General features: G+C 43.3%; 1 protein-coding gene across 6 annotated transcripts in view; it reads left to right on the top strand.

Moving 5' to 3' along the window:
- Nucleotides 1–5,764: 5,764 nt before the first annotated feature.
- CD96 (CD96 molecule) overlaps nucleotides 5,765–24,624 on the top strand; it is a 28,353-nt gene continuing 9,493 nt past the window's right edge. Inside the window, exons 1-11 of one of the 6 annotated variants that reach the window (XM_072024448.1) lie at nucleotides 5,765–6,120; nucleotides 6,600–6,841; nucleotides 9,405–9,830; nucleotides 12,297–12,406; nucleotides 13,816–14,038; nucleotides 17,366–17,421; nucleotides 20,643–20,733; nucleotides 21,008–21,184; nucleotides 22,272–22,325; nucleotides 23,543–23,587; nucleotides 24,503–24,577. In XM_072024448.1, the coding sequence (XP_071880549.1) occupies nucleotides 6,787–6,841; nucleotides 9,405–9,830; nucleotides 12,297–12,406; nucleotides 13,816–14,038; nucleotides 17,366–17,421; nucleotides 20,643–20,733; nucleotides 21,008–21,184; nucleotides 22,272–22,325; nucleotides 23,543–23,587; nucleotides 24,503–24,577 (1,312 nt within the window). In that variant the 5' untranslated portion in view covers nucleotides 5,765–6,120; nucleotides 6,600–6,786. Of the gene's footprint in view, nucleotides 6,121–6,196; nucleotides 6,842–9,404; nucleotides 9,831–12,296; nucleotides 12,407–13,815; nucleotides 14,039–17,365; nucleotides 17,422–20,642; nucleotides 20,734–21,007; nucleotides 21,185–22,271; nucleotides 22,326–23,542; nucleotides 23,588–24,502; nucleotides 24,578–24,624 lie in introns of those variants that run through there. The other 5 variants (XM_072024458.1, XM_072024443.1, XM_013103828.5 and 2 more) reach the window with 5 other exon arrangements.

The following is a 24,624-nucleotide window of genomic DNA, read 5'->3' on the forward strand; positions in this document are numbered from 1 at the left end:
AGCCACATCTGTTAGAGAAACACACCATGTGAGACGGTGCAATTTGGAAGGGAGAAAGGGTGGCTGGTGATGGCTGCGGCTGCCTTCGTTTGCATGATGCTTGCTGCTCCGGCTGCCGTGCCACCGAGCGGGGCGCAGGGTGGGGAAGTGTCCTCTGGAGAGTCTGATTCACAACGAGCCAACTTGCTCTGCTTCTGTAATGAGGGAGTTTTTCCTGATTTGCAATTAAAATGTCAAATACCGTTAGAGGTATTTGATTTGTGCTCAGTCACAGTGCAACTCTCCAGCTTACTGACTTTCCTTAAGTCTTGCAAGACGCTGCTTTTTATAATCCAATTACAGTAGCAGGCTGAAATTAATTTACTGAACCATTGATTTTCCGAGAGGCAGAAGGTGTCTTCAGCCTTTTGGGAGACAAGGCTTGCAGAACATAAGCAGCTTGCCCTGCTGCACAGTGGTGCTTTTTTTGGGAGACATGCTCTGGAAGTGTCCAGGTGCCACCCATCATCTCGAGCAGTGCCCTTAAACCCTCTGAGCCGCTGCGTGTTCAGCTCAAAAATGGAGGCAATCATGCAAAATAGAACTTAACTGCTCTGGTAGAGGTCTCGGATGATTTCATTGCCATCAGCAATGCTGTTAAGCCCAGCCGGTCGTGCAGCAGTCAGTGCACAGCCTCGTGTCAGAGGAGGAAGAGCGGCATCCAGCCGTGTGGTGCAGGCACAGCAGGAGGCCAGGAGCACGCTCCTGAGAGAGGGAGAGGGGTGCAGGAGGTGACTGCCAACCTGCTTCTGGTTCACCATCACACTTCCAGGCCTGGTGGCACTCGGGAATGATTTTTGTGGTGTGATTTTTCCCTTCCTCCTTCTGCTTTTGGCAGCAAACGTGATCTGTGACTTCTTCAAACCACCACAAATTTGGATGCGGTGTTTTAATGGAAACAGGGGAAGCACTACAGATTCTTTCTGGTATTGGTTCAGGAGGTGACAGACTCAGCCAGAAACTGAGCATTTATACCACATGGGTAGAGAAATACAAATACCCATAAATACCATACAAAGTAACCAAACAAGCAAACAGAAGCTAGAAATCTCTGATCATTTTAGTGGTAGTAGAAACTTTAGGAGCTTATACTGAGATGAGTGTTATCTGTTGAAAACTATCTTATTTCCTCTTCCTTTGCTTCAGCTACTTGGCCAAGGAGTGCCCTGGGAGGAGATTGGTGTGCAGCTCACGTTGCTGCACTACCAAGTCCTTGCGGGCTCCTTAGGGCAGGCTCACATTATGCCTCTGAGCACAGAGCGAACCAAGAGGCTCCACATCTGAAGTAGCTAAATGTTGCTCTGATGATGGCCTGGAAAATATCATTATGCAAAAATACCCCAGAAGTTTCCCATTCTCCTTTTCAGCTTCTAGCTATTCCTGTGCTGGATTCATCCCATTTACCTGAAGGCTGCTAACCCCATTGAGATGCTTAAATTGAGGAATACACCTGCCCCATACTGCCCTTGTATAAGGTGCACTCACCTTCACATTGCCTTCTTTCCCTCTTTCCAGGGCCAAGGTGAGGCCTCCTGCCCCACGGCGCTCCAAGCTAAAGCACCCCAGGGGTCCAAGCTCTGGCTCCACAGCAGTGCAGCCCCTTCTCTGCAGCCCCGACATGAAAAACAGTCTCTGCTTCTTTCACTTTGCCATTTCTAAAGAGATATAGAGTTGGGCTCTGGTGGACAATTTAATTGATGACGGATGTGACAGGAGAGATGTCACTTCTCTGTGTTTGCTTCTGACAACATGATAGCCTGAGAGGTATTTACAGGGCTACAAAGATACTTGTGTGCAAACAAACGCATTAATGTCTCAGGCTTTCATAGTATTCTATCAAAAAATCCAGGTTATGGTTCTCAATGTCACTGTAATCTGGACTTTTATTGCTGTAAATTAGTATTTTTATTTATTTTTTTGTGTGTAGTGGAAAGGCAGCTCCTTCCCTCAGATTGTCACCTCTACTGCATCTGAACTTAACTTTCGCACCTTTAATCTTTTCTGTTTGATGTATTTCTTCAGTGGTGAATTCTAACCAGGCTGTGTTTAGCTCTGGTGAGGCGGCTGTGTGTCTGCGAGATGGTATTTGCATACAATAGCATGGAGGAATTTAAATTAATCTGGGAACAAAATCCAGCAGAAGCAGTCTGCACAGTATAATGAGGTACATAACCCCTCCAGGTTCACAGCTCTTGTTTCTGTGTGAGTGGGTCTGTGCCTTGTCTAAATAACTCCCTCCTTCATGCAGACCCAAAGGTAAAGTTTACAGAAGTCCCTCCTCAAGCAGGGTCATATTGTCTCTTGCTGGCAAGAGACATACTGCTGCTCCATACACCATCTCTGAAGGTCCTGCCAGAGTGACCAGGAGATGACAGCCCTTCTGGGAGGCATCACGGAAAGCTCAGTCTTGTGTTCTGACATGAGCAGATATTTTCCAGCACTGGTAGTAGGTTACCCTTGCCTAACAAATGCCTTTCTAAAGCTATGGGTGCTGTTACATTTTGTTACACAGCCATTCACCTGATTAGATTCATTTTCCTACAGAACTGTGAGAATGAGATATACAAGTGAAAAGCCTTAGCAGATGCTGTGCAAAATGGGGGGAAAATATGTTTTGTCCTGTAGCTGGAAGAGAAAGCAGCTGAAGAAAGCAGGGCTGGTCTCAAATATGCCTTGCATGTCATTTTGGAAATAAAGACTCCATACAGTCTTTAATTTTTTGGACATGTCTGGCTGGCTACCACGCAGTGGTTTTTCATTGGTGTATAGCTGTTGAGTCAATGTGCTTTGTTTTGTTTTGGTTGGTTGGCTCTGTTGTTATTTTTTTATATACTCTTTTTCCAGTAAGTTGTGCTTTGCACAATGCAATTTTCGGCAGTTTAGAGTGGTTGACCGTCACTGATCAGTAAAAGGGCATTAAATGGTAGAGGACCACAGGGATCTGTGGCTGGAATGACAGAGAAGGTGAGGGAGCCTGTTGTCTTCAGTTTATTCCCAAACTTTACCCTCTTTTTTCTCCAAAATATGAACTAGGCCTACTAGTTAGAAACGTTAGCACCCATTTTTGCAGTCCCGTTCTTATATCCAGATATTGGTCACAGAAATGGAGAGCCAGAGGAGCACAACCGGAGGAGTTCAGCCCAAGAAAAGAATTCCCTGTGATTTCCCCCAAAAGACACCTTATTGCCTTATCTGAAAAGCTCTGTAAACACCGGTCACAAGGAGATTTTTTCCCGTGGATAATAAGCAGTAAGGATTTAAGGGCTGTATTCTTTGCCTATCCATTTATTTTGACTCACAGCCCTGAGTGAGGCCATTCAAAAGCAAGTTCCCAGCTGATGCAGAGAAGAAAGCAACAGTTACCAGCAGGATGAGCAAAAGGCATAATTAAAGAGTCGTTGCCTGGTTGGGTCTGGCCCTGAAATGTCTACAGGACGCCGTGGCAAATGACATGTTCATAGAGAGACGTGCCTGCAATCCTGGTGGAGCCAGCACTGGGAGAGGCAGAGGGAGCACCCCTAGAGCCAGCATGGACCACGGTGGAGCAGGCATGAAGCCAGGGCTGTGGTTGTTTGCTTTCCCCTCCCTGAGCTGTCAGGCAGAAGGGATGAACAGCCTCACCAAGACTTCAAACTTTCAGCTGGAAAAATCCCTGTTGAGGAGGTGTGTTTGTGTTTGCCATGCTGCTTAAACACCCCGGCTGGAACTAGGGCTGCGTTATGTCAGACGCAGCATGCAGACAGTGTGGAGGAGGAGGAGAGGAAGAAGGAAGTAGCAAGAAACCCCTTCTCCTCTTCTCCCCTCCATATAGAGGGGACAGCGCTGCATACAGGCAAGAGGCACAAAGGTCTGGGATGGGAAGGGGGCACCGAGGAAGCCCTCAGTGCCATATGGAAACTGCCTGCCATCCGCAGTCACTGGCACAGTGTTCGAAGAGGCCCCAAACCAAAACGCAATGACAAAGAGGGAGCTTTTGTGCGAAGCGTCAGGTGAAGCTGGGAGGTTAGCTGGCTCTTTAATGAAATTCCAGCTTCAAAGCCTCTGCTTCTTTTTCACTGGGGAGCAGCACTTTCTTTAAGCAATGTTTAGAGGACACTAGTCTGCAAGGGTAATCATCCTCGCCTCTGGCAGGAATAGCTCGCGCACTAGCATTTCTGAGAAGGCTCTCTTTGTGAATAATTGAATTTGTCTCTGGAGTTCAAGATTTCTCTTTCCATGGGACTAACTGCAGCTCTGCTTCTTCCTTAGGTGCAGCTTACCGTAATTGAGGCAGAAGAAAGGTATTGCAGTTGAGGTTTTTGTGAACTTGATGCGTAATAGAGGTGATTGCCGTGGAAAGAGACATTTGTAGCATTTAAATGCCTCTGCCAGCAGTGAACAGATCTGCAGAAAATAATTAGAGGACCCCCCCACTGCCACCCCCCACCACCCAAAGAAAAAAACTGGATGCTGTATGAGGCAGCAGAGGCATCCTTGAGCAGCGGGCAGATCTGCCAGGCACTGCATCCAGGGGTCCCCTCACTGCTGCCTTACCCTGGGGAGCTGGCACCCATGTGGGTCAGCCAGATCCAGCCCAACAGAAAATGCTGTGGATCACAGATCCCCTACAAACGTGTGCCTCCTACCCAGGCAGAGCTTCGCTCACAATAATTTGCTTTGCTGTGAGTGGGACCTCGTGGTTTGCTGAAAAAAAAAAAATAAAATCCATGGGGCTGTGAGGTTTCCTTCGTTTCTCTTTCCTTACTAAGCTCAGAAACAGTGCTGGGTGGCTGCATTCAGCCAGCACAGTGTGACATGGCAGCAGTGTATTTTTAGGATATAATTTAAGGGAAGAGGGGGCAAATTTGAAGGGCAAGACCTAGTGAGCTAGTAACACGAAGAAGCTGCTCAAGGATTTCTGGGGCTATTGAATATACCACGTGGCACTTGAGCTGCCTTGTAGAACTGTGATGCATGTTTCAGATCAATAAAGGGGCTCATCTGAAATTTGTTTTTCCCGAATGTTATGCAAAATGGCACAAATCTTGCATGAACTGATGAGCAGGAGAAGGTAAGGTAACTCCACTTGTGGCTGCAAGTCCAAATTCTAGATTCAAGTCCAATTTGCTTGGAGTTGAGCCTCTGAAAATAATATGTGGGTTCTTTGTGGTCTCTTATCTGAACTGGAAACCAGAACATATACCTTTAACATTTTTATTCCTTTTTGTGGCTGCAAATACAATGGCTTTGAATATTCTGCTCATCCTCAACTTTGGGACTTCACGGGCATGCATTTCTCTGTCATGCTTCTGCATAACAAGCTGAGATTTCATCCCCAGATAGTATTCCCTTAGCAGTAACCCAGGCATCCAGCACGTTTTCCACAACTGCTTCTAAAGCATGTTCTCAGGTAGAGGAATAACACGAATGTAAACAGAAGAGTGCAGCAGCATCTGTCCCCCAAAACATGTGCCTGGAAGCCTCTCCGTGTCCTGGCCAGCTCTAGCAGCTCTTCCAGTTGGAGGACCTCAGCTTGCTTAAATGTGCTACCAAAGGATCGCATGTGCAAAAATTAGGGAAGTGGTATAAATGTTGTTAGCATCCGGTAGTGTGTGAAATGAGGAAATGATCAGTGAGCTCTCTGTCTTTTTTTTTTTTCCCTGAGCTTTTTGCCCTGAATGCTGGAAACACAGACAAATCCATGGCCGGCAAAAGTTGATAGTTGGGAAGGAAACAGAAAAGTATTTGGAATAAAATTGGAGGTGGTGGCTGGCAGTTTTGGAGGCATTGCCCGAGCACCAGGGAGAGCTGCCATAAAACAAGGGACTGACAAATGCCCCAACACCCACAGAAACGCTGTCAGGAAAGAAACATCAGGAACTGTACCACACAAGGATGAAGCAGCCTCCTGGGGTGGGCAGAGGCACCCGTCTACAGGGTAGTGCCATCCTGGCCTGTCTCCTTCTCTGCTGAACAGCCCCTGCCCTGGTAGGAGGGCTGCCAGGGTGGTAGAAAAAGTGTGATTGCACTTCAATCTGTTTTCTTCCTGAAAAGCTACCAGCTGAACTGGATGAGGGGCGGAGGAAGGATCAACCACAGCAGGTGATGCTGTCACCTGCAGGGCTGGGATCATCTGTCCCACGGAAACCCATCAGCACTCTCCTCTGCCCAAAAAAGTGAACCCATAAAATTCTTGGCTTGTTCTGATTTATTTTAGGGGGACTGGTTTTGTTATTTTGCTGGGGTTGGTGGTGTTTTTTGTTTTGTTTGGGGTTTTGTGTGTATGTTTTTAAGGCAGTGAGAATAGAGACTATGAAAATTGCATATTTGAGCTGTTTGGGAAGAACATGAAGGAAATGAAGTGAGGGAAAGAAAAAGCAACATTTTCATATGTTATGAACCATATATTCAGTCTTAGACACCTGCCAGGTTTTCAAGGGAGAGCTTAAACCTGTAAAATGTTTACTCTGACTTCATCTGAAAAAACAGAGGGGGAAAAAATAGTCTTCACCAGGGGCTTATGGCGTAAGCAGTGTTTTCAGCATAAAGGTTTCATAACGTGTACTAATTTTATTGCTCAGACAGGAAACTGAGGCTTTCACGTTTAATGAAGCATTTCTTTGAAGTCGTGCTAGCACGATGAGCGTGACCGTGCTGCACATCTGCCTGTCTGCGCAGGGCAGGCCATTTTGACTTCCTTTTCTGAGAAAGTGCCAGGAACAGGCCAAGAGAGCTCTGAAGTATTTAACCAAGCTTCGTCAAGACAAGATGGGAAGATGGTTCTTCCTCGTCCTTGGCTTACTGTCTGCACACAGCGCTGCAGGTAAGCGTGGCAGCAGGATGCCTGTGCTTGGCTTGCAGAGCAGGGTGCTGGGGAGGGTGACATTTTCAGACCGAGGGTGAAAAACCTTGTTATTAGGTCTCTCTAGAGCAAGCTGTAACTACCGACAATTATGTTCTGTTTTGTGACAACTTTCTAATAACCTTGGTAATATCGTGCAGCTAATGAGGAGCAAGTGGTTTGTGCTGATGAGCAGAGCCATTTATTCAAACGTTTAACCTGTTTTCACCAAAATAATCACTGAGACCATCTCACTTGTGTTTAGCACAACGTGTGCTCATCCCCAGTTGGCAAAAAGTCAAACTGTGCTTTCAAAGAGCAAATAAAAATCTCCCTCTCACACACATACCTGTGTGTGCAGGGAGAGAGAAAGGACTGAAACACTTTTAAAGGCAAGGATAAGTTGTATGGCTGCAACCCTTAAGCAGGCTTTCTTTTCCCCATCCAGCCCTCTGTGCCACTTAAAAGGCTTGAAAAGCCTGATGATGCTCACAAGCCCCTCTGCCCCCAACAGGCTGATGAATCTGAACGCAGGAGCACTTTTTGCCAGCTAGGAAGCAGAATTTCATGTGTTGAGCCTTTCTTCTGATTAAGAACAGAAAAATGATGGTTCATGCATTTGGCTGGCATGAAAATATGCATCTCAATATCTAGCATAGGCTGTTCATATTTTCCATGTCAGTGAGACAGATTGGTTTTAAAAGGCAGGAAAATAGTTCATAGGAGTTTTCATAGAAAACAAAAGCCCCCAAATGCAAACAACAAAATAGAAGCCTCAAGACATGCAAGAAAGTTCAGTGCAAAACTATTTAGAGAAAAGTAGGACTGCTGCTTTGTTCTCCCATGATTGAAATAGCATTTGAGTTTACAACATGAAGTTAGAATAAGACTAGATTAATTATATTGAGATGGCAACATCAAGTTAGGAACTTTTGTGTGTATTGGTTTTACTTAAAATAACCTAATGTGATAGACTATTAATAAACAATAATAATAATAACAGATTCCTTATAATTCTTGGTGGGCCTTCTTTACATGGTCCTTTGACCCAATACAGCATCAGTCTACAACAGATAACTTGCTGGGTCACTCTTGCCTGCTAGTCTGATTGCATTTTAGTTACCTTACAGATGCAAAACTTTCAGTGTAATCAATGAGTATTTGCTATAATTAGCTCCTCACTCCTATGAAGACAGTTTTCTGTAATTGTTCTCACAGCACATACCCATATCAGGCTTATTCTTTTCTACCTTCCTATCTGTTCCGATCTCGTGGAATTGAATTAAAAGTTGAATGGCGCATGCACAGGGACAAAAAAGGAATGGAAAATTTGCCCTGGAAAGCTTTGCATGGAAAGCAAAGCTTTCCATGCACATATTCCCTGCATGCTCATGTCACTCTTCAGCAGTTGTGTCCCAAACCTCAGCTGCCTCTGCAGGGATGTGAGAACCTGTTCCTTTTTTTTTCCCTGCCAAAGACCAAGCTGGTGGCAAAGGTGACAAGTAGGCACCTGCTTTCCATAGGCACACAGAGGGAGCAGCAAGTGCTGGCAGTTCTGGGGACGCATGGTGGGATGCGGGACAAGTCCTCAGAGCAAATGTACAGTGATGTTTTGAAACACAGGAAGGGTAAAATTCAGTGACAAGTCTGTAGTTGAGGACATCTGTGCAAATTTATTTTTGCACTTTTTTTTTCTTGGAGAAAGGGCCTGTTGTGTCTGGCTTTGTGGGTGAGACAGCACCTGGCTCACCACAACTGCCCCCATACCTCAATTCCTGATCTCCTCAAGCTTGTCAGTGCCCTGCACACAGGGTTTGGGAACGGCAAACCTCTTGTGTGCATGAGGGAGGAAGGGAGAGAAATCAATCTTACAACAGCACAGCAGCAAACAAGCAGCTGAGGCTCGTGTTGAAAGCCCCTTCATTTCACCGATCCATTACTCCTTTCTATGGCACACTGAGGACTGCCAATGTGCTTTATGAAATTAGTTCAGGAAGAAGCCATTCATAGCAGGGCTGCTCCCTCTGACACTGGAGTGGTCAGCGGTTCAGGCCATGCAGGAGCCATTTAGCAGCACAGAGGTGAAAGAATGGCTTCCTGCTGAAGTGCCACAGGAGTGGGAACGGGCAGGGGCAGTTGCACAAGGCAGGACCAGCCAGCAGGGATCTCTCATTTGTTCTTGCAAAACAGAGCTGGGGAATGAATGGTCCCAGCTTCTGCTTCATTTATGTCACTTGAAAGGTTTCCATTTTCATGGGGCCTCTCAGAGCTCTGTTGCACTTCACAGTGAGAGCAATGGGAGCTCCCCACCCTCCTTCGGGCAAGCGCTGCTTTGCCCTCTAGGTTCCCCTCTGCAAGCAGCAGAGCTCTGCAGTATCTCTCAGCTGTAAATCAGGAGATTTACTTGAAAGAGGGTTGTTGCAGCTGTAGGCATGAGCCTTCAGAGTTATCTGGAGCTAAGGCACCAAATCATTTATAAGGCAGCTTAGAAGAAAGCTTTGGTTAAATATTTCTTGTGCTGACAACTGTCCCATTTGCTTTTAAGGCCAAACTGGAGATGTCATTGCACACACAGAGGTGGTCCACGCTTTGCCAGGTACCGATGTGACCCTGCTGTGCACCTTCCCCAAACCACAGTCCACCTACATAGTACAGGCACAGTGGTCTAAGACCGATGCCAACCATCTGTCCAGAATAGCTGTTCATCACCCCATTTTGGGCACCCATTACTTCGAATTTCTTGAGGCCTGTTCCAACTTTTCCGTGTCGTTCAGCATGAGGAAGTGCTGCAATTGGGACGTTAACGAGACCTCATGTTCTCCTGACTCAAACTCCTGGTCTGAATGCCAGCAGTGGGCTCTGCACTTGAGAAATGTTACCATCTCCCTCAGCGGGCAGTATGAGTGCAGTTTTGCTACTTACCCATATGGGACAAAGGCTGCAAAAATACAACTTATCATCAAGGCAGAAGGTAAGTAACTACAAATGATGGTTTTTTTTTTTCATAGCAGGGAAAAGGGGAGAGGATATCAGGTTAGACAATCATTCCTTGGTCAATGTGAGTGGCTTGTTTGATGTTTGCAATGGTGTCACTAAATGCTGCTGCTTGCAGTTATGTCCCAGGAACTTTTCAGTCATTATCCAGCTCATGATTAGGAAACCTTCATTGTTTGGAGGAACATGAAGTTAGAGGGGAATGCACAAAAGATGATCAGATGGACAGTGTCCATGCTTTCATTTTGGAAAATGAAAGGAGGGCTGGGATTTGCAGGGATGGGTGTTAGCACAGCAAATGGATGTGTGTCCCCACCTTTAAACCAAAGTGGAGCAAAAGAGAGGGTTGTTTAGGATGATCATGGGACTGGACACTTGGCTTGTTTTGTCAGCCAAAAGGAAGCTGAGAAGCAGCATGACTGCTTTTGGTAAGTAAGCCTTGGGGGAGAACGTGAACTCCTGGGAGGATATTTAAGTATCTAGGCAAAGGAATAAATGGTTTTCAATAGGATGTGAATGGATTTGGCTACAAATTAAACAACAGTGCTGACCACTGGTGCAGCAACTTTGGGAACAGCTGCTTAATGCCAGCAGTGAGCCCAAAGAGTCCAAATTGCCATGAAGATGGAGCTGGGCAGGGATGTTGGGTGAGCTGGGCAAGTTTGTAGTTGTGCTGGAGAAGGATTGGATTTGATGACCTCAGAAACCTCTTTTGGGCCTATTCGTTTTTTGCTAGCGAGCTGAGGAGGATTAAAGTAAATGCAACAAACACAGCCAAGTTTCATTTCAGAGCTTCAAGGCCAGCATGCTCAGCCTGGTGGTGTCCGGGGCTGTATCTGCAGCACATTTTCAAGGGCTGAGAGCAGGGTAGGTACAGGGGATGTTAGGGTTAGCAGAGAGCAGCAGTGTCCATGGGTACAGTTCTGTTCTTTGTACAGTTTTTCTTTCTTTTCCCTAGTATAGTAATAGTTACAATCAGGCATTGCTCCTCTTCCTGTGCTAGTGCCCTTGGCTGATACTGGCATGTTCAAAGCTCTAGCTGCTATCTACATGCATTATAATGTTAAATGTGGGCAGCTGCCATTCATATCAGCACTGTTGTAGATTTTTCAGCCACCACATGATGTAGAAATTGGTGCTACTGATACCACTTCCTAGAGAGAACTCAAAAGTTCAGTTTGCAACATACCTCTTGCCAATTTGCATTTTACAGTAATTAGATCTTTTGCAATGATCCTCGTCCATTCAAAAGAAGGGAGAAGACTTCAATGCAGCCTGTGAGTGGGATGGAGAAGGGCAGCAGTCATCAATGAAGTACAGCTCCCAGTTGCACTGAAGTGAAGTGAATCCAGATGGATTCAGCTAGTAGATACAGATACAGGAAGAAAAAATAAAATAAAATAAAATAATTAAAAAAAAAAAAATCAGAGCAGCAGACGCGTGTAGGATTTGCAAACACAAAGTACCATCACCACCAGGCTGTTAATGGAAACGAAAATCAAAGAGAGAAGGGAAACTAGGCAGCTGCAACACGTGATGGTGAGAGCAGGCAGAGGCTGTCCACAGGCTGAGCTCCTGGGGCAAATGCTCATCTTGGTACTTCTGAGGGCTGTACTCTGCACAGCACTTTATCTGTTTTGTCTCAGCACATAAGCCAAATCTACCAGGGGAGGAAAGCTCAAGAGTGTCCAGGCAGGCTGTGGCAGAGAGGCTAGCTGGAGAGCTCAGCACTTGCCAAGGCATTGGCAGCATCACCCAACTATGCCACTGCTCTTCCTGCTTAAACATCGGGATGCAGGCAGATCTGACATTTGGACCAGAGCTGTGCTCTGCTTGATGCACCGCTTCTGTCTTTCCCAAGGTGAAATTGAGCCCTGTATCAGGAACGGATAGGGTAGAAGTTGCTGAGATACGTTTTTAAATGGAGGACAAATGAAAGAGTAAGAGGCAGAAGGCAGGTTTGAGATTAAAAAAAAGGACCACTCACACTGAAAAGCAGGGTTAATCTTAACCTGCCTGACAGCTGAACACCTTGCTTAGTGCAAAATTCTGCAGAGAAAAGGAAATTCAGGTGCACAAAATTGGTGTGAAGGTTTATTGCAGTGGAAAAAATCGTAAGAGAAAAATGGAAGCTCAGCTCCGAAAGGAAATGTCTCAATCCAGCAGTTAAGCAAAGGTTTTTATGAATTGCACAAAAATTTGGATAAAGTCATGAATTAAAGTCTTGAAACTACATCTGGAATTGGATGCAGGGCTTTCACTTAACAAATGTGTCTATGGGTAATGGTTGAAAATTACAGTTCCCTTCTAATCAAAAAAGTGCCCGTTCCTCGAACAGCAGTCAGCATCAGTTCTTAAAGCATGATGAACACCATGTTTCTGATTTTTCTCCTTGGGTTTTCTGTTGTTGCTGTCGCTGTTGCGGTTTTTGCGATGCTAAAAGAGGAGCAGCATTACGTGAAGGAAGCACAGTTAAGCCAGACTTTAGAAATCCCATGCCTCGAGAACGCGACCTCAGCAAACTTGTCCAATTACCCTCTGAAGTGGGTAGTGGTAAGTCTAAATATTATTTCTGCTCAAGTACAAATTATGGAAGAAACTACAGGATATTTTTGCAGATAGAATGAGAAATGTTGGATTTTACTGCATCCTGCAGAATGTGTTAAACAATAGCTATCCACCGCGATGGACAGTAATAATAAACGGAAAAGTGTAATTGTGGATTTGCAACATAGACACCACAAACAATCACAGTTAAACAAACAAAGAGGGAAAATCCCCCCTTACTTGCTTTTAATTTGTCATGAGGACATGTAGAGAAGTCTTACCAAAAAAAATTAGCAAATGTAACAACTAAAATATTTTTTGTATCAGATTTCTCAGGGATTTTTGCAGTAGTGAAGCTTTAATGTCTGAAAAATACAGTTACTGCGTAGGTTAGTGAGATATCAGGCTGCTTTGAAATGGGAAAAAAAGGTTGACTGTAATGGTTTTTTTGCTCTGTTGACCTCCATGTCACAGACGCACACTGAAGACATGCAAACCCACTTATCTAGCTAACCACATATATAAAACAGCAATTTGCTGCGAGATCTAAAGCTAGTTATGTTTTTGTTCTGCATCTCACTTTATGGATAAATATTTGTATGCATGTTTTACAGTAACCTTTTCATTAACTCATATAAATATCAGCAAGCAGTGTGCTTGAGCTTTGCCCGTTAGTTTCTACCTGGTGTCACTGTGTTGTTATTGTTGAGGATTATTTTAAAGGCGACTTTCAAATATTTAAACTTTTTAGTATTCTGTCTCATGTCATTACCTATTCAGATCTCTTTGCAGTGAACTCTTAATTTTAAAATCATGATTTTTTTTTTTGTATGGAGTATGTTTACCGTTAACATTTTTCAGTGCAACTAGCTCACTCTACAAAATGAAACAGCAGAGGAAAGGAAAAAAAAAAAAAAAAAACAAAAAAAAACACAAAAGGTCAGCACAATGACACACGGGTCACCGTGCATCATTTAGAGGACATCTTGCAAATATATGCCAAGGCACAGATGTCCAGGATGTGCTGGTTGCATCCATATGTCAAGGTGACTGGCACACAGGCAGTCTGAGGAGATGACTTTGAGCTATTATTAGTAGGTTTTCACTATTTAAAAACTTCCAGACCAGCAGCTCTGTTGCCCCCTGTGCAGGCTGCAGGGGCCAGGACTCACAAGATAGCTATTTACCCTGTAGTTTATTGGTAAGATGATGACTGCTATCAGTTTTGAAGTTCTGGGGGATCTCCTCATAAAAAGATAATGTATTTGGGAAAAGTAAGTATTGGAAATGTCCACTTACACCTACTAAGTGCTAGGGGTATGAGGGAAGATTTTCATAGTGGGAATAGTGTTGGCCTACAAAAACAGCAGGGGATATCCAGTCTTTTCAAGTTATACAGGATGATATATTTGCAGGAGGAAAACGGAAAGAAAGAGGAACTTATAACCAAGGAGCCCTCCCATCCTGAGGTGTATGGGTATGGCAGCATGCTGTACAAATGGAGAGTCCACCTGGGTCTGAATAATGCTTTAAAGATTTTTCCCACCAAAATTACTGATGATGGCAAGGTGTTTTCTTGCCATGTGGTCTACCACCCAGAGAGGATCCGGAAGAGCAGCACCACCGTGAGAGTGTTCGGTAAGGAACTTCCCTCAGCTGTTCTCTTACTTTTCTAAAAGTAAAGCTTCTGCCTGCTTCTGAAGGCAGTAGCTTTTGAAATACACTTTTATATATTCATATGTACCTGTGTGTATATACATACACATTTATGTTGTTTTTTTTTTTTTTTTTTTTTTCTGCTGTAGGAAGTTAAAATATTTGTAAATAACCTTGTAGTTCTTAAAAAGAATTTGAGGCCATTCTTCATGTGTCTGGCATCAAAAACATTTGCTCTACTCCACTGAGCACATAACAATACTGGCATGCAAATTACCATGATCTCACCCATGTGTGTAAGGTTACATTGGCACATTTCAGCTTACAGCTAGGTGTGTTGGTCATCAAGATCTCTGTGCCCCAGTTACAAAATGAATGTGATTTGGAGCTGTCATTGCTGCAAAGTCACGTCCTTTGGAGATGTGATTTATAACTACTGCCAAAGGCTCTGGCTCTGAAAATGAGGTCCTGTCTAGGAGGGTCTCAAATTGGTCAGGAGGGGGCAGGGCCCATGTACTGCAAACATGGGCTGGTATTTCATGCTGAAAGCCTTCCCCATCTTCAGTTTCTTGCTCTGTTCCCTTTTCAGAGGTTTAGGAACCACTCCACAACTGGGTAAGAACAATGTTGCCCAGGGAAAATGAGGCTGTATCTTCTTCTGGTAGAGCCATGGGTCTGAAAAACACATTTACAAGTCTCCTAAAATGAATGGTTTTTAGCCAGTGGGTGTATCAACAGTCCCTTGACTGTGGCTGCTTGTCTGAGGAAGCCCACAGCTCACGGGTGGCACAGTAATGCAAGGCTGATGCTTGGGATGCAAAGAAAGATTCAGCAGGGAACGGTGGGGGGAAAAAAAAACAAAAAAAAACCTTTCTGTCGGAGGGCTGTCAGTCGCTGATGCAAGAGAAATGAAAATAGAAGTTAATGATCTTAGATTTCCTCTTGCATTTGCATGATTCAGACATGGGTTTTACTCTTAAAAAATCAACATTTGTCAAGCAGCTACAGAGTTACTTGGGTAATCATTCAAGGATATTAAGATACTTGAACTCCCTCTTGCCCAGACTGATGCTCTTGCCTTGTTTTGTGTCAGTTAATGAAAGAGGTTGATTCTTTTTTATTATTATTTTTTGTGTGTGTGTGTTTGCTTGTTTTCTCTGAATTTTTGTGTCATATGTAACCCACACCAACTTAATAAGCTGGTACAAGAGGGGAGAAATACAAACAAGAGAAAGAAACCACAGATTTTGTTTGTGGGTTTTTCTGAACATCTCATGATGTTCCCAGAAACTACTGGCTTGCTTTACTGCTAGTAGTGCCACGCCATCAGGAATTGGGGGAGAACAAGTGCAACCCCATGGGCTGGGTGGTGTGAACACAACAGACAACCCACGTCTGAGGGACAGCAGTGGTGCTTCCCCAGAGATGCTTGACGTGGCCTGGGTATGACTGAGAGCTGGGTAGAAGCATGGGAAGTGCAAGAGTGAGTCTCTCAGTGAAGCTGAGGGTCTTGATAAGTTGAATAAAATATGTTCAATCAAGAGCTTTTTTTGAGGGGTTACTTTTAGACTGCAATGCTTAAAAATATGTCTTTTTCAGAATGGAGTTCTTTTAGGTACAAGTTTCTGAGAAAATTTATGGCCTTCTCACATGTAACTTTGCCAAATATTGATTTCTCCTTTTTGTAAGAGTAAAAGCTCAGCAGCAGAAACCACTATACTAAATATTGAATATCTGCTAGGCCCAAACCGTTGGTAAATATCCTAGCAAGACAAATGAATGTCAAAGTGTTAACAGGGGCTGAGATGTTAAATGGAAAAGATCTATTAGGTCATTCTGAGCTGTGCTTGAGAGTTGCTTTACGGAATAGTTACCGAGCAAACACATCCTCTCAAAAAGCAGAGGCCACATCCAATACAGAAGTGGAGATGCATTCCCATTCTCATCAAAACCCTAAAGGAAACACAGGCATTAGGCTTAAAGTTATTTAGTCTATCAGCCAACTTTTAGCTCCTATTAGAAGATCCAGTTTACCATACATTTTCTTACACCTGAAAGGTTTCTCTATCTATCTGCCAGCCCCACTACCACCAGTACTGTTTTGGTGAGGCAGAAATCTTAAGATATTTGTATTCTGATAGGAAAGATGAACCAAACAAAAGGAAGAAAGAAGAAAAGGAAAAAAAAAATCCGTCCAAAAGGCTAGATAATCACAAAGCTGTAATCACTAAATATAGGTCAGTTCAGGCATAACCAGTCTGTAACAATTGACAGAAAAATGGAAATTAGAAAAAGAGAGAGAGAGTCCTGGGTAGATTCAAAAATGACAGGAAAACTTGAACACATCATCTCAGCAGGGAAAGTAATGAGCTGAGGTGACCTACACTGGTTTAACAGAATTAGGCAAAGAAGAAAAAAAAAATGATACTAATGGTGGGGTTAAAGTTGATGTTTAGCTTGGAAAGAGAAAGAATGTGGATCCAGGTTCTGTGCTTGTTTCCAGTCCAGTTTTAAGGCCCAGAAAGGGCCAAAGCATGATTTATTCAAGGCTTTTGAGACTTGCTGTTAACCTCAGTTTCAGCAGTTTTTACCTAACTGTCAGCATTACTGGAATCTAATGGCTGATTCAGAGATGCCAGCTAAAAGAGACTTATGGTACCGGAAAGTTGCATCTATAGTCAGCTGTGCCCAGAACTGAAATGCTGTGCAAAGGGAAAGAAAAAAAGAAAAAAAAAAAAAAGGAAAAAAAAAGTTTTTCCATTTCGTGTGGATGTGGTCATCAGAAAGCCACTGCTTTGATGTAAAACAGAGCTCTGGGTTTCCTGGCCAGGGCAGGAAGAGCCTGTGGCATGAGACTGTCACATATCTACCAGAACAACAGTGTGGGGAAAGGTGGTACCCAAGATCAATGGACAGTTTGGGGTACGGCAGGGGATGGCTAAAACTTTTGCAGATAGCTTTGATGGCAAACACCTGGAGGAATCATCAGCTGGAACAATGATGCCCTGCTATCAGAGCTGTGGCTGCAGGGTGGCTTTAGGTAGCTTCAACAAAGCCACACAGAAGTGTCTTTGAAAGGCAGACAAATACACTGCAGATCTTGTGGTAGTAGCTGCTGATGTGTGCTTCTAAACCACTTCCTTGACCTCAAATTGGAGCAGTGCAAGCTTTTATCTTGCCAGGTATGTGGGTGGATGTAGGATTTAATTTGAACTCTCTTTACAAAACAAGGCCATTAAGTCTCATTAGAAGCTGTTACTGTGACCTTTGGTAGCCATTTCGTTAATACGTTTTTTGTTTTCTTTCCAGCCTATCCTGAAATCTCTGCTAGCCTGCAGGAGGGCCCAGCTGGCACCTCACAGAAGGTGAGCAGTGCTGGAGCACAGAGGGATGGCTGTGACCGTGACCGTGGCTGCTTGTTCAGGGTGCTCTAGGCAAGCAGGGCCAGGCAGGCTGTGCTGAGCCAGGCAGCAGGGGGGACCTCAAAGTCAATGAGCTAATGTCAGTGACTCATATGCCTTCTTCTGAGTGACTGCCATCCTCGCGGCAGTGTGCTGATTCAGTGAGAGCATGTTGGAGCTAGCTGAGGGTTTCTCTGTGGGTTGGGTAACTTCTGACCTTGCGTTAGCCCTAGGGAGGGCTCTGGTACAGGGAGGAGAGGCTGTGAGGGGTCGCTGGTGATGCAGGGGACTGCGGGTCCCACAAAGGATGTGTTAGAAATTTTAGAATGTCTGTTATATCCAAGTTCAATCATTTTTAGATGAGCAATCGGCTATTTACTGAAGGTAAATGTGACTTTTTGAAATAAAAATGCAGCTGTGGAAAACATGATATTTACCCAAGGGAATAATATTGCATCGGATAGGAAATTAAAATAACCAGGGACGCCATAACTAGTCAGCTTCTGAGGAATAGGCAAGAAAACAAATACAAATCATTTGTGGGTGGTCCACTCCCTGTGCTTGAGTTAAACATGGTTTACAACCAGCTAGTCAGAAAATGCTACTGGTTTTATCTACAAAGCTAACATTAGTCTTTCACAATAATATTCTTCACACCAGGACATGGAAACTAGTATGAAATGGTCATGAAACTTAGGTTTTCCTTTAAGTTTCAAGTAAAAAACTTATGACATTTTAATGGCTATGTTCCAATATAGAAAGTACCCAAAGAAATGTTCTCATTCCCCAGTCTCATCCATTTTGTATTGCAGATAGTGTGAAGAAATGAGCAAGTTCAGATAGATTCTTAGGAAACCTGTTGGACCACATTATCCATTCTTGCTGATGATGAGAAATTAGGGGTCGAAGCAAAATCATCTGGGGAAAGAATTTAAGGCTGTTCTCTTCTGGACTGCTCATACTTTCCTTCTTTAGGCTATAATTCTTCACATACGTGAAAGGCTGCAGGAAAAGTGAAAGGAATAGCCTCTTTAATGCACTTGTACAGAACCAGAAGCAGTAGGCTTAGATTCTGCAAGGAAGATTCAGATTAGATATTGGGAAAGCCTTCTTCATGGTAAGGGCTGGTAAGGACCCCAGGAGAGGCTGAGCAGATCATATGCCACCATCACCGGGGCTGCAAGGAATAACATGAATATCACTGATTCTAGCACTGAGATGAGTTTTGGTGGTCACTGTCAACTGCATTTTCTATTACAGCTTGTCAACATTTCCTCTGTAACTCAGAGATGAGCTTCAGCATCACCAAAATGAGAGCTGATCCCTCTGTGACATCTATCTTGAGCAGAAATCCTTCTGAGTCATTGCCTTGTAGTCCAAGTAGATGTGGTGCTGCTCTGATTTAGGGTTGGGGCTGGTCACAGCTCCAGGCTGCTACCAAATTACCTACCCTGTCAAGGGGAAAGAGATGGTTTTGCCAGGCAAAATGTATCATAATGTGCTCCAAGCACAACTCAGCTGGAGTAATCAAATATCAATGGAGTGGCTGGATCTAAGTTGGAGGGTCCTTGTTTAAAACTGAGCACTTACACGTGTGGGGGGATCTCTTTTATCACCTGCTTCCTTAGAGTAAAACCTAAAAAGAAAGCCTGCTGTACAGCTCTGGCTGTACTTAGCATAAAATATATTTGTAGCCCCTCTAACTGAACGATCTTGCTACTTGTTATGATGTCCTGCTTCCTGTTGCATCCAACCAGGTTGAAACTTTTGATCTGTAAGAATTCCATATTAAGGAAGTTTTCCTCAGAAGGAGAGCTTTTGGGCAGGCAGAGGCTTGTGTTCACCATATCCACCTGTGTTCAGACTAAGCCTGAGCTAGGCCACTCTGTAAAACCACTATATTCTCCGTGGTGACTTATTTTCCCTTGTAGCATTGGACCCTGCAGGTGTTTGTCTGTCCTGTCCTGCTGAGCAGAGGAGGGGGTGCTGCTGTCACTGGGCCAACCAGTAGAAACTCTTCAAAGAAGAGTTGGTCCATTTTTCATCTCCAAACAAACACCGACTGCTTCCCCTCTCTTTTCTATGCTTTCTCATTGGGCTTAAATCTACTTTGGATGTCAGATTAGTATTTCTTCACAGGAAATATCTATAAAAATATTATGAACTAAAAGTGGCTGAATAATAAGGGAACAATGAAGAGAAAAGAGGGGAAAGCAATTACACTGAGATCGTGACTATTTACAATGGCAAGGAAAGAGTTTCAGCTGGATAGTCTCAGTCTTCATAACGAACGTTTGATTTCTGCTGCCTGCAATATATCAAACTTGCTTTCAACTAAATGTGTTGTGCGCAACCCACTTCAAAAGTGGATGCAAGATGGCGTTGTGCGGCATTAAGTCACATATGAATGCCTTGTGTTTAAATGGACAAGGCAATTTCTCTTAGTGCCATAAGCTACTAAGTAAATATAATTGGGAACATCCAGGCAGCATGCAGATGAGACCTCGCATCTTGCTAGTGCCCACCCCTTCATCCAGCCTTGATTTTGAGGTCCAGTTCTTCCCTTTCGTTGCTTGAGGAGAAAGTGAAATGAGCACACAGATATTTTTTTAAAACATCTGGCGTACAGCCAGGACTACTGCATCTAACACATGCGAATTCTTGTGACTTTTGGAAACCTCTTAAGTACAATGCCCTCTACAAAGGTATCTAATTTTGTGCATTCAACATATTAATGTGCTAGGTAGACTTTTTAATGGGATTTGTCTCCTTATCTGCCCAATAAATAAAAGATTTGCATGATGATCAGGAGGTGTCTCATTCTTGCCCCCTTACCCTACACATTACCAGTGCCAGTATTCCTCCATATGAGTGTTTGTCTTTGCTGGGCTGGGTCCTGGGGGGTCACCCCATGCCTCTCCAGCCACTGAACTGAACTGACGGGCATTGAAGCCCCATCACCCCCAGGGTGGCAATAGGGGTGTCCCTTAACTTTCCTTCAACGGTGTCTCCAACTAGGAAAGTGGTAGGGGAAGAAGTGCAATGTGGAGAGAGTACTTCATGACCAAGGAGGGTTGTGTGTAAATAAGATTGTAGGAGCAACTCTGTCCAGCGTGGATTTTGTATGCCAGCAGTGGCAGGCAGGAGAGAATGCTGGAGGCTAACTGTTTTTCATTGTCCCACAGCCTAATGTGAGCTGCATTGTGAGGAAGGCATTTCCCAAGCCAAGCATCGTGTGGTATGTGGACCAAGCAAGACTGACGGAGCAGTCTGAAGGTAATAGGTCGCATTAACAGGTCAATTACATAACTGTAGAAATGATTCAGAGGAAAAGCAATGGTTGCTAAACCACTCCTGCTGATGGGAGCATGTAGGTGTCCATCTGGGTGGACTGCTTTGGATAGCATCTCAGCCAAGAAACCTTCAGCTATATAAGCTTGCTTTTCAGTAGTGGCATTTTGCACGACTGATTTATAATTTGAAGTGTTATGAAAAGGGGTTGCAGATTTTTATTTTCTTTTTGTGTGTGTGTTTATTTTTTCTTCTCCAGAAATGTCTGTTGAACAAGAAGACTCACAAGACAGTGATGGTTTCTACCAGCTGAGATCTATGCTAATGTTACAAGAGACCCACCAGGCACATACAACATTCTCGTGTGTATGTCTGTTTCCCTTCCTCAGGAATGAAACAAGGAATATTTCATCAGAAGAAATATTTCTTTCTTTTGGTAGGTTTTTCATAGATAGGACATATCTGAAATGTTAAGAATACCAAAACACGTATTCTCTGCTATTTAAATTACAGAAGAAATGGGAAGTGTATGGAAGTTTTGTTAAACACATTCATCACACAGCTTGAGCTTTCTGGCAGGTTCCTTAGCTCAAGTCTTTAAATGAGCCAAGAAACCTGACAAAAATGCCTGAGTAAACTCATCAAGTTGAGAAGAAAAACGACTCCTACACAAATATAAGATGTTTGGTATTTGTTAGGCAGTATCTTGCTGCAATTCCCATACCCAAAAATACACTAACTTAGCTACACAGCACCAGTGAGCTGTTACAACCATGTATTTCTCACTGAGGAGTCCTGCAGAGTGGCTAGCAAGAAGGGCAGACAGACTTCCTTTAGCACCCTCTTGTGCACACCTTGTCTTCAGGTGCAAATGCACAGTTAAACCCTTTTTTTTTTTTTTTTTTTTCTTCTTATGTATGTTCCTTGCTGCACAGATAATATAACAGAACTGCTGGCCCTGGAGCAGCCTTCATGTGTACACCATGTACCATGGTAACTACTTACACCTGTATTAGCTTTTGGCTCTGGATATATTATTGGTATGTTTTTCAGCAAAGACTACATCAAAACCCAAAGCTTAGTCCCTTGAAATATAGCTTTGGAAGGAAGGGAGATGAATGATCATTTTTCTTCAAAATTACTCATTTCACCCAATTTGCAGTTTTGTAGAAATGTATTCAAATCAGAGAGACGTCAATTAAAGAAGTCTACATTTTTGCCTGTGGGCTATACTAACACTAAGATAGATCCACTCTGTATAAAAATGTTAATGTATTTAGATGTGACAAAAAGGAGGAAAATTAGTTTAATTCTTGGCAATATTCTGTGAAGGTGCCATACTAATGGCACAAACTCTAGACTACATTTTTAACCTTTCTAACAAAAGCCTAACTTCTTTTAGGAACTGCTTTCATCTTTCTGTTTTGTTTTTTTTTTTTGTTGTTGTTGTTGTTTTGTTTTGTTTTGCTTGTTTGTTTGTTTTGGTTTGGGTTTTGTTTTGTTTTTTCCTTCCTCCCTCACAGACAATACATCTAATGAAGCCTCATCCCAAGCATTTACCAACATGGCTTCAGAAGGTAGGATAAATTAGAAGACAAAATAACCTAGGTTATGTTAGGGGTGCATCGATAAATTCTTGAAGCTATTAAGCTATTGGAGAAACAGTTTTGCAGACTTGCTTCTGGGTGAATAGTAAGGTATCCTTTTCTGCAGCTATGACTTCAGAGCAAATACAATGCACAGATATTTTTGTGATGTAATCCATCATAGTTAAACCCAAACATAATTAAACTCCGGCCTTGAGGGGCGCTTAATGTTCTTTCTGATGCTTCAGCTAGCATTTGAATATAGTTCTTTCATCACTGAGCTGGTAATTAAAAATAACTTCCCTACTAATGGTTTGACATTCTGCTTAAGTACACAGCCAAGATTCTCAACACTTTTGCCTAATTAAGAAACTGATGGAATGTGTCTTAATTTGTGTAAATTTGGAAAATCTGTGCTCTGCCCCTGCAAGTTTGTCTTATTGTCAGATTATCGCAGATAGATAAATCGTTCTCCCTGAACATCATCTGAAGTGCTTTGGAGATGTCTATCCTTGGATAGCTTGTTTTGCTGTGTACAGGAGACAGCTGTGTTTCAGCAGCGGGTTATGTGCTTGTGTCAGATAAATGCTGTAGATAAATGGCAAGGAAAGTGGTGTGTTTTTTCTACGTAAGCTTCCTCTTACTTGGAATGTAAATGATGCTTGGGCAGGACCATGTCTCTGTTGTGCTTGGCCAGATGGTTAAGAGCCCTTCAATTGCAAGGAGTAAATCCCTATCTCTGTCCACTTCTTTGAAGACCTGGTGAGCACTTTTCAGGGAGGTGTTCATGATATTTCCTGCCAGGGTTACAGCCTCTGAAATGCCTCACGGAAGGAGCTATGCAGGTGCCACCAGCAGATCACATATGTTATTGCAACCTGCATGCTAATAAGGCACATATGTCTGCACGGGTTAAAACCGTGTAACTCACTGCTGCTTTTTGAGTGAGGTGCAGATCAGAGGTGGTAGTGGTTCCAGACCCTTTGGCCCCCAAACCTTTGCTTTCCCTAGGGGTTACACAGCAAAATTCCCTCTGGTGCTTCTTGTTTCTTGCTGGACCACTTGGCTAGGTTATGCATTGAAAGATTATTTGGAAATTGTGTGATGCACTTTCTCTCACTCTTGAGCCCTTGAATGACCCTCTTTTCTAAAGCAGAATAAATACCCTTTTCATCTTTAGTAAAGGTGTTTGCTTTGATTTGTTATAGACCTTGGAAATTCAGCACTTACATCTGCTGTCATGACTACCTCAGGTAAGGAAAAATTAAAAAAGCTTTCCTTATTACTCAGTCAATAGATGTATGATCTTTGCTTGACCTTTTCTTAAATGCCATGTACACAGAGCCAGAAGAATGTCAGTGAGAGGTCAGCGTGCCCTGACACTGGCAGTACCTGTAATGCTCTTGGATGGGAATTTGTGAGCTGCAAAGTCAACCGGGAAGAGAGCTAACACAAATCCTACTAAAGCTCTGTCACATTAGAACAGCATGTAAAATGGCATGATGAATACCAAATATTATTCTTATACCTTTTATAAAATGGAATAGAAATTCTATAAAACCATAAATAAATTTTTCCTGTTATGATGGCGATGTGCTTGTGACAGAAAAGAAGTTTAAATCCCCATTTTTATCTTGACCTGACAGTAGCATATCATCCTTATTCATTAATGATATGGGATAAGTGTCACTGCTTGTCAAGAGGAATCATATGGATAACCACATTAAACTATCTTCTGTAATTGATAGGAAAACCCACAAGAGAGTGTGGTCACCCAGGCCTATACAGTTGTGACATGTTGTGAGACCCACTTCTGGACAGGCCCCAGCTAGGCCGAGGATTACCACTGGCATGTGCATAATCCGCCCCATGGCCATTAAACTGAGCCCTATGTGTAAAATCACAATTAAATAATAGCTGGCCCATGTGAAAGGGTCTGCTTTAATCACCTTGACTTTTACTGATTACCTGCTGAATAGATGGGTTGTGTCCTGAGCGTTTAACCTGCAACCCCAACAGTAGGCTCCCGTCACATAGTCTGTGTTTTCTCAATGCTTGCTGCAAGTTCTTCGTTCTATACTCACCTGAGTTGTTCTATGATTTCTTAATTTTAGTTTTTAAGCATTCTACCAACTAAATGGGATACTGTTTAACCTGTGTTTCTTTAGAGCATCAGTTTACACTTTCGACCTCCCCAGATTTCACAACTCGAGCAAGTTTGGCTCACGCTTCCACAACACAAGGTAATGAATTTGGCCAAAATGATTTCCATATTGCTTCAGCATGAATC

Source organism: Anas platyrhynchos, chromosome 1 (genome assembly GCF_047663525.1).
Source record: "Anas platyrhynchos isolate ZD024472 breed Pekin duck chromosome 1, IASCAAS_PekinDuck_T2T, whole genome shotgun sequence".
NCBI lineage: Eukaryota > Metazoa > Chordata > Aves > Anseriformes > Anatidae > Anas > Anas platyrhynchos.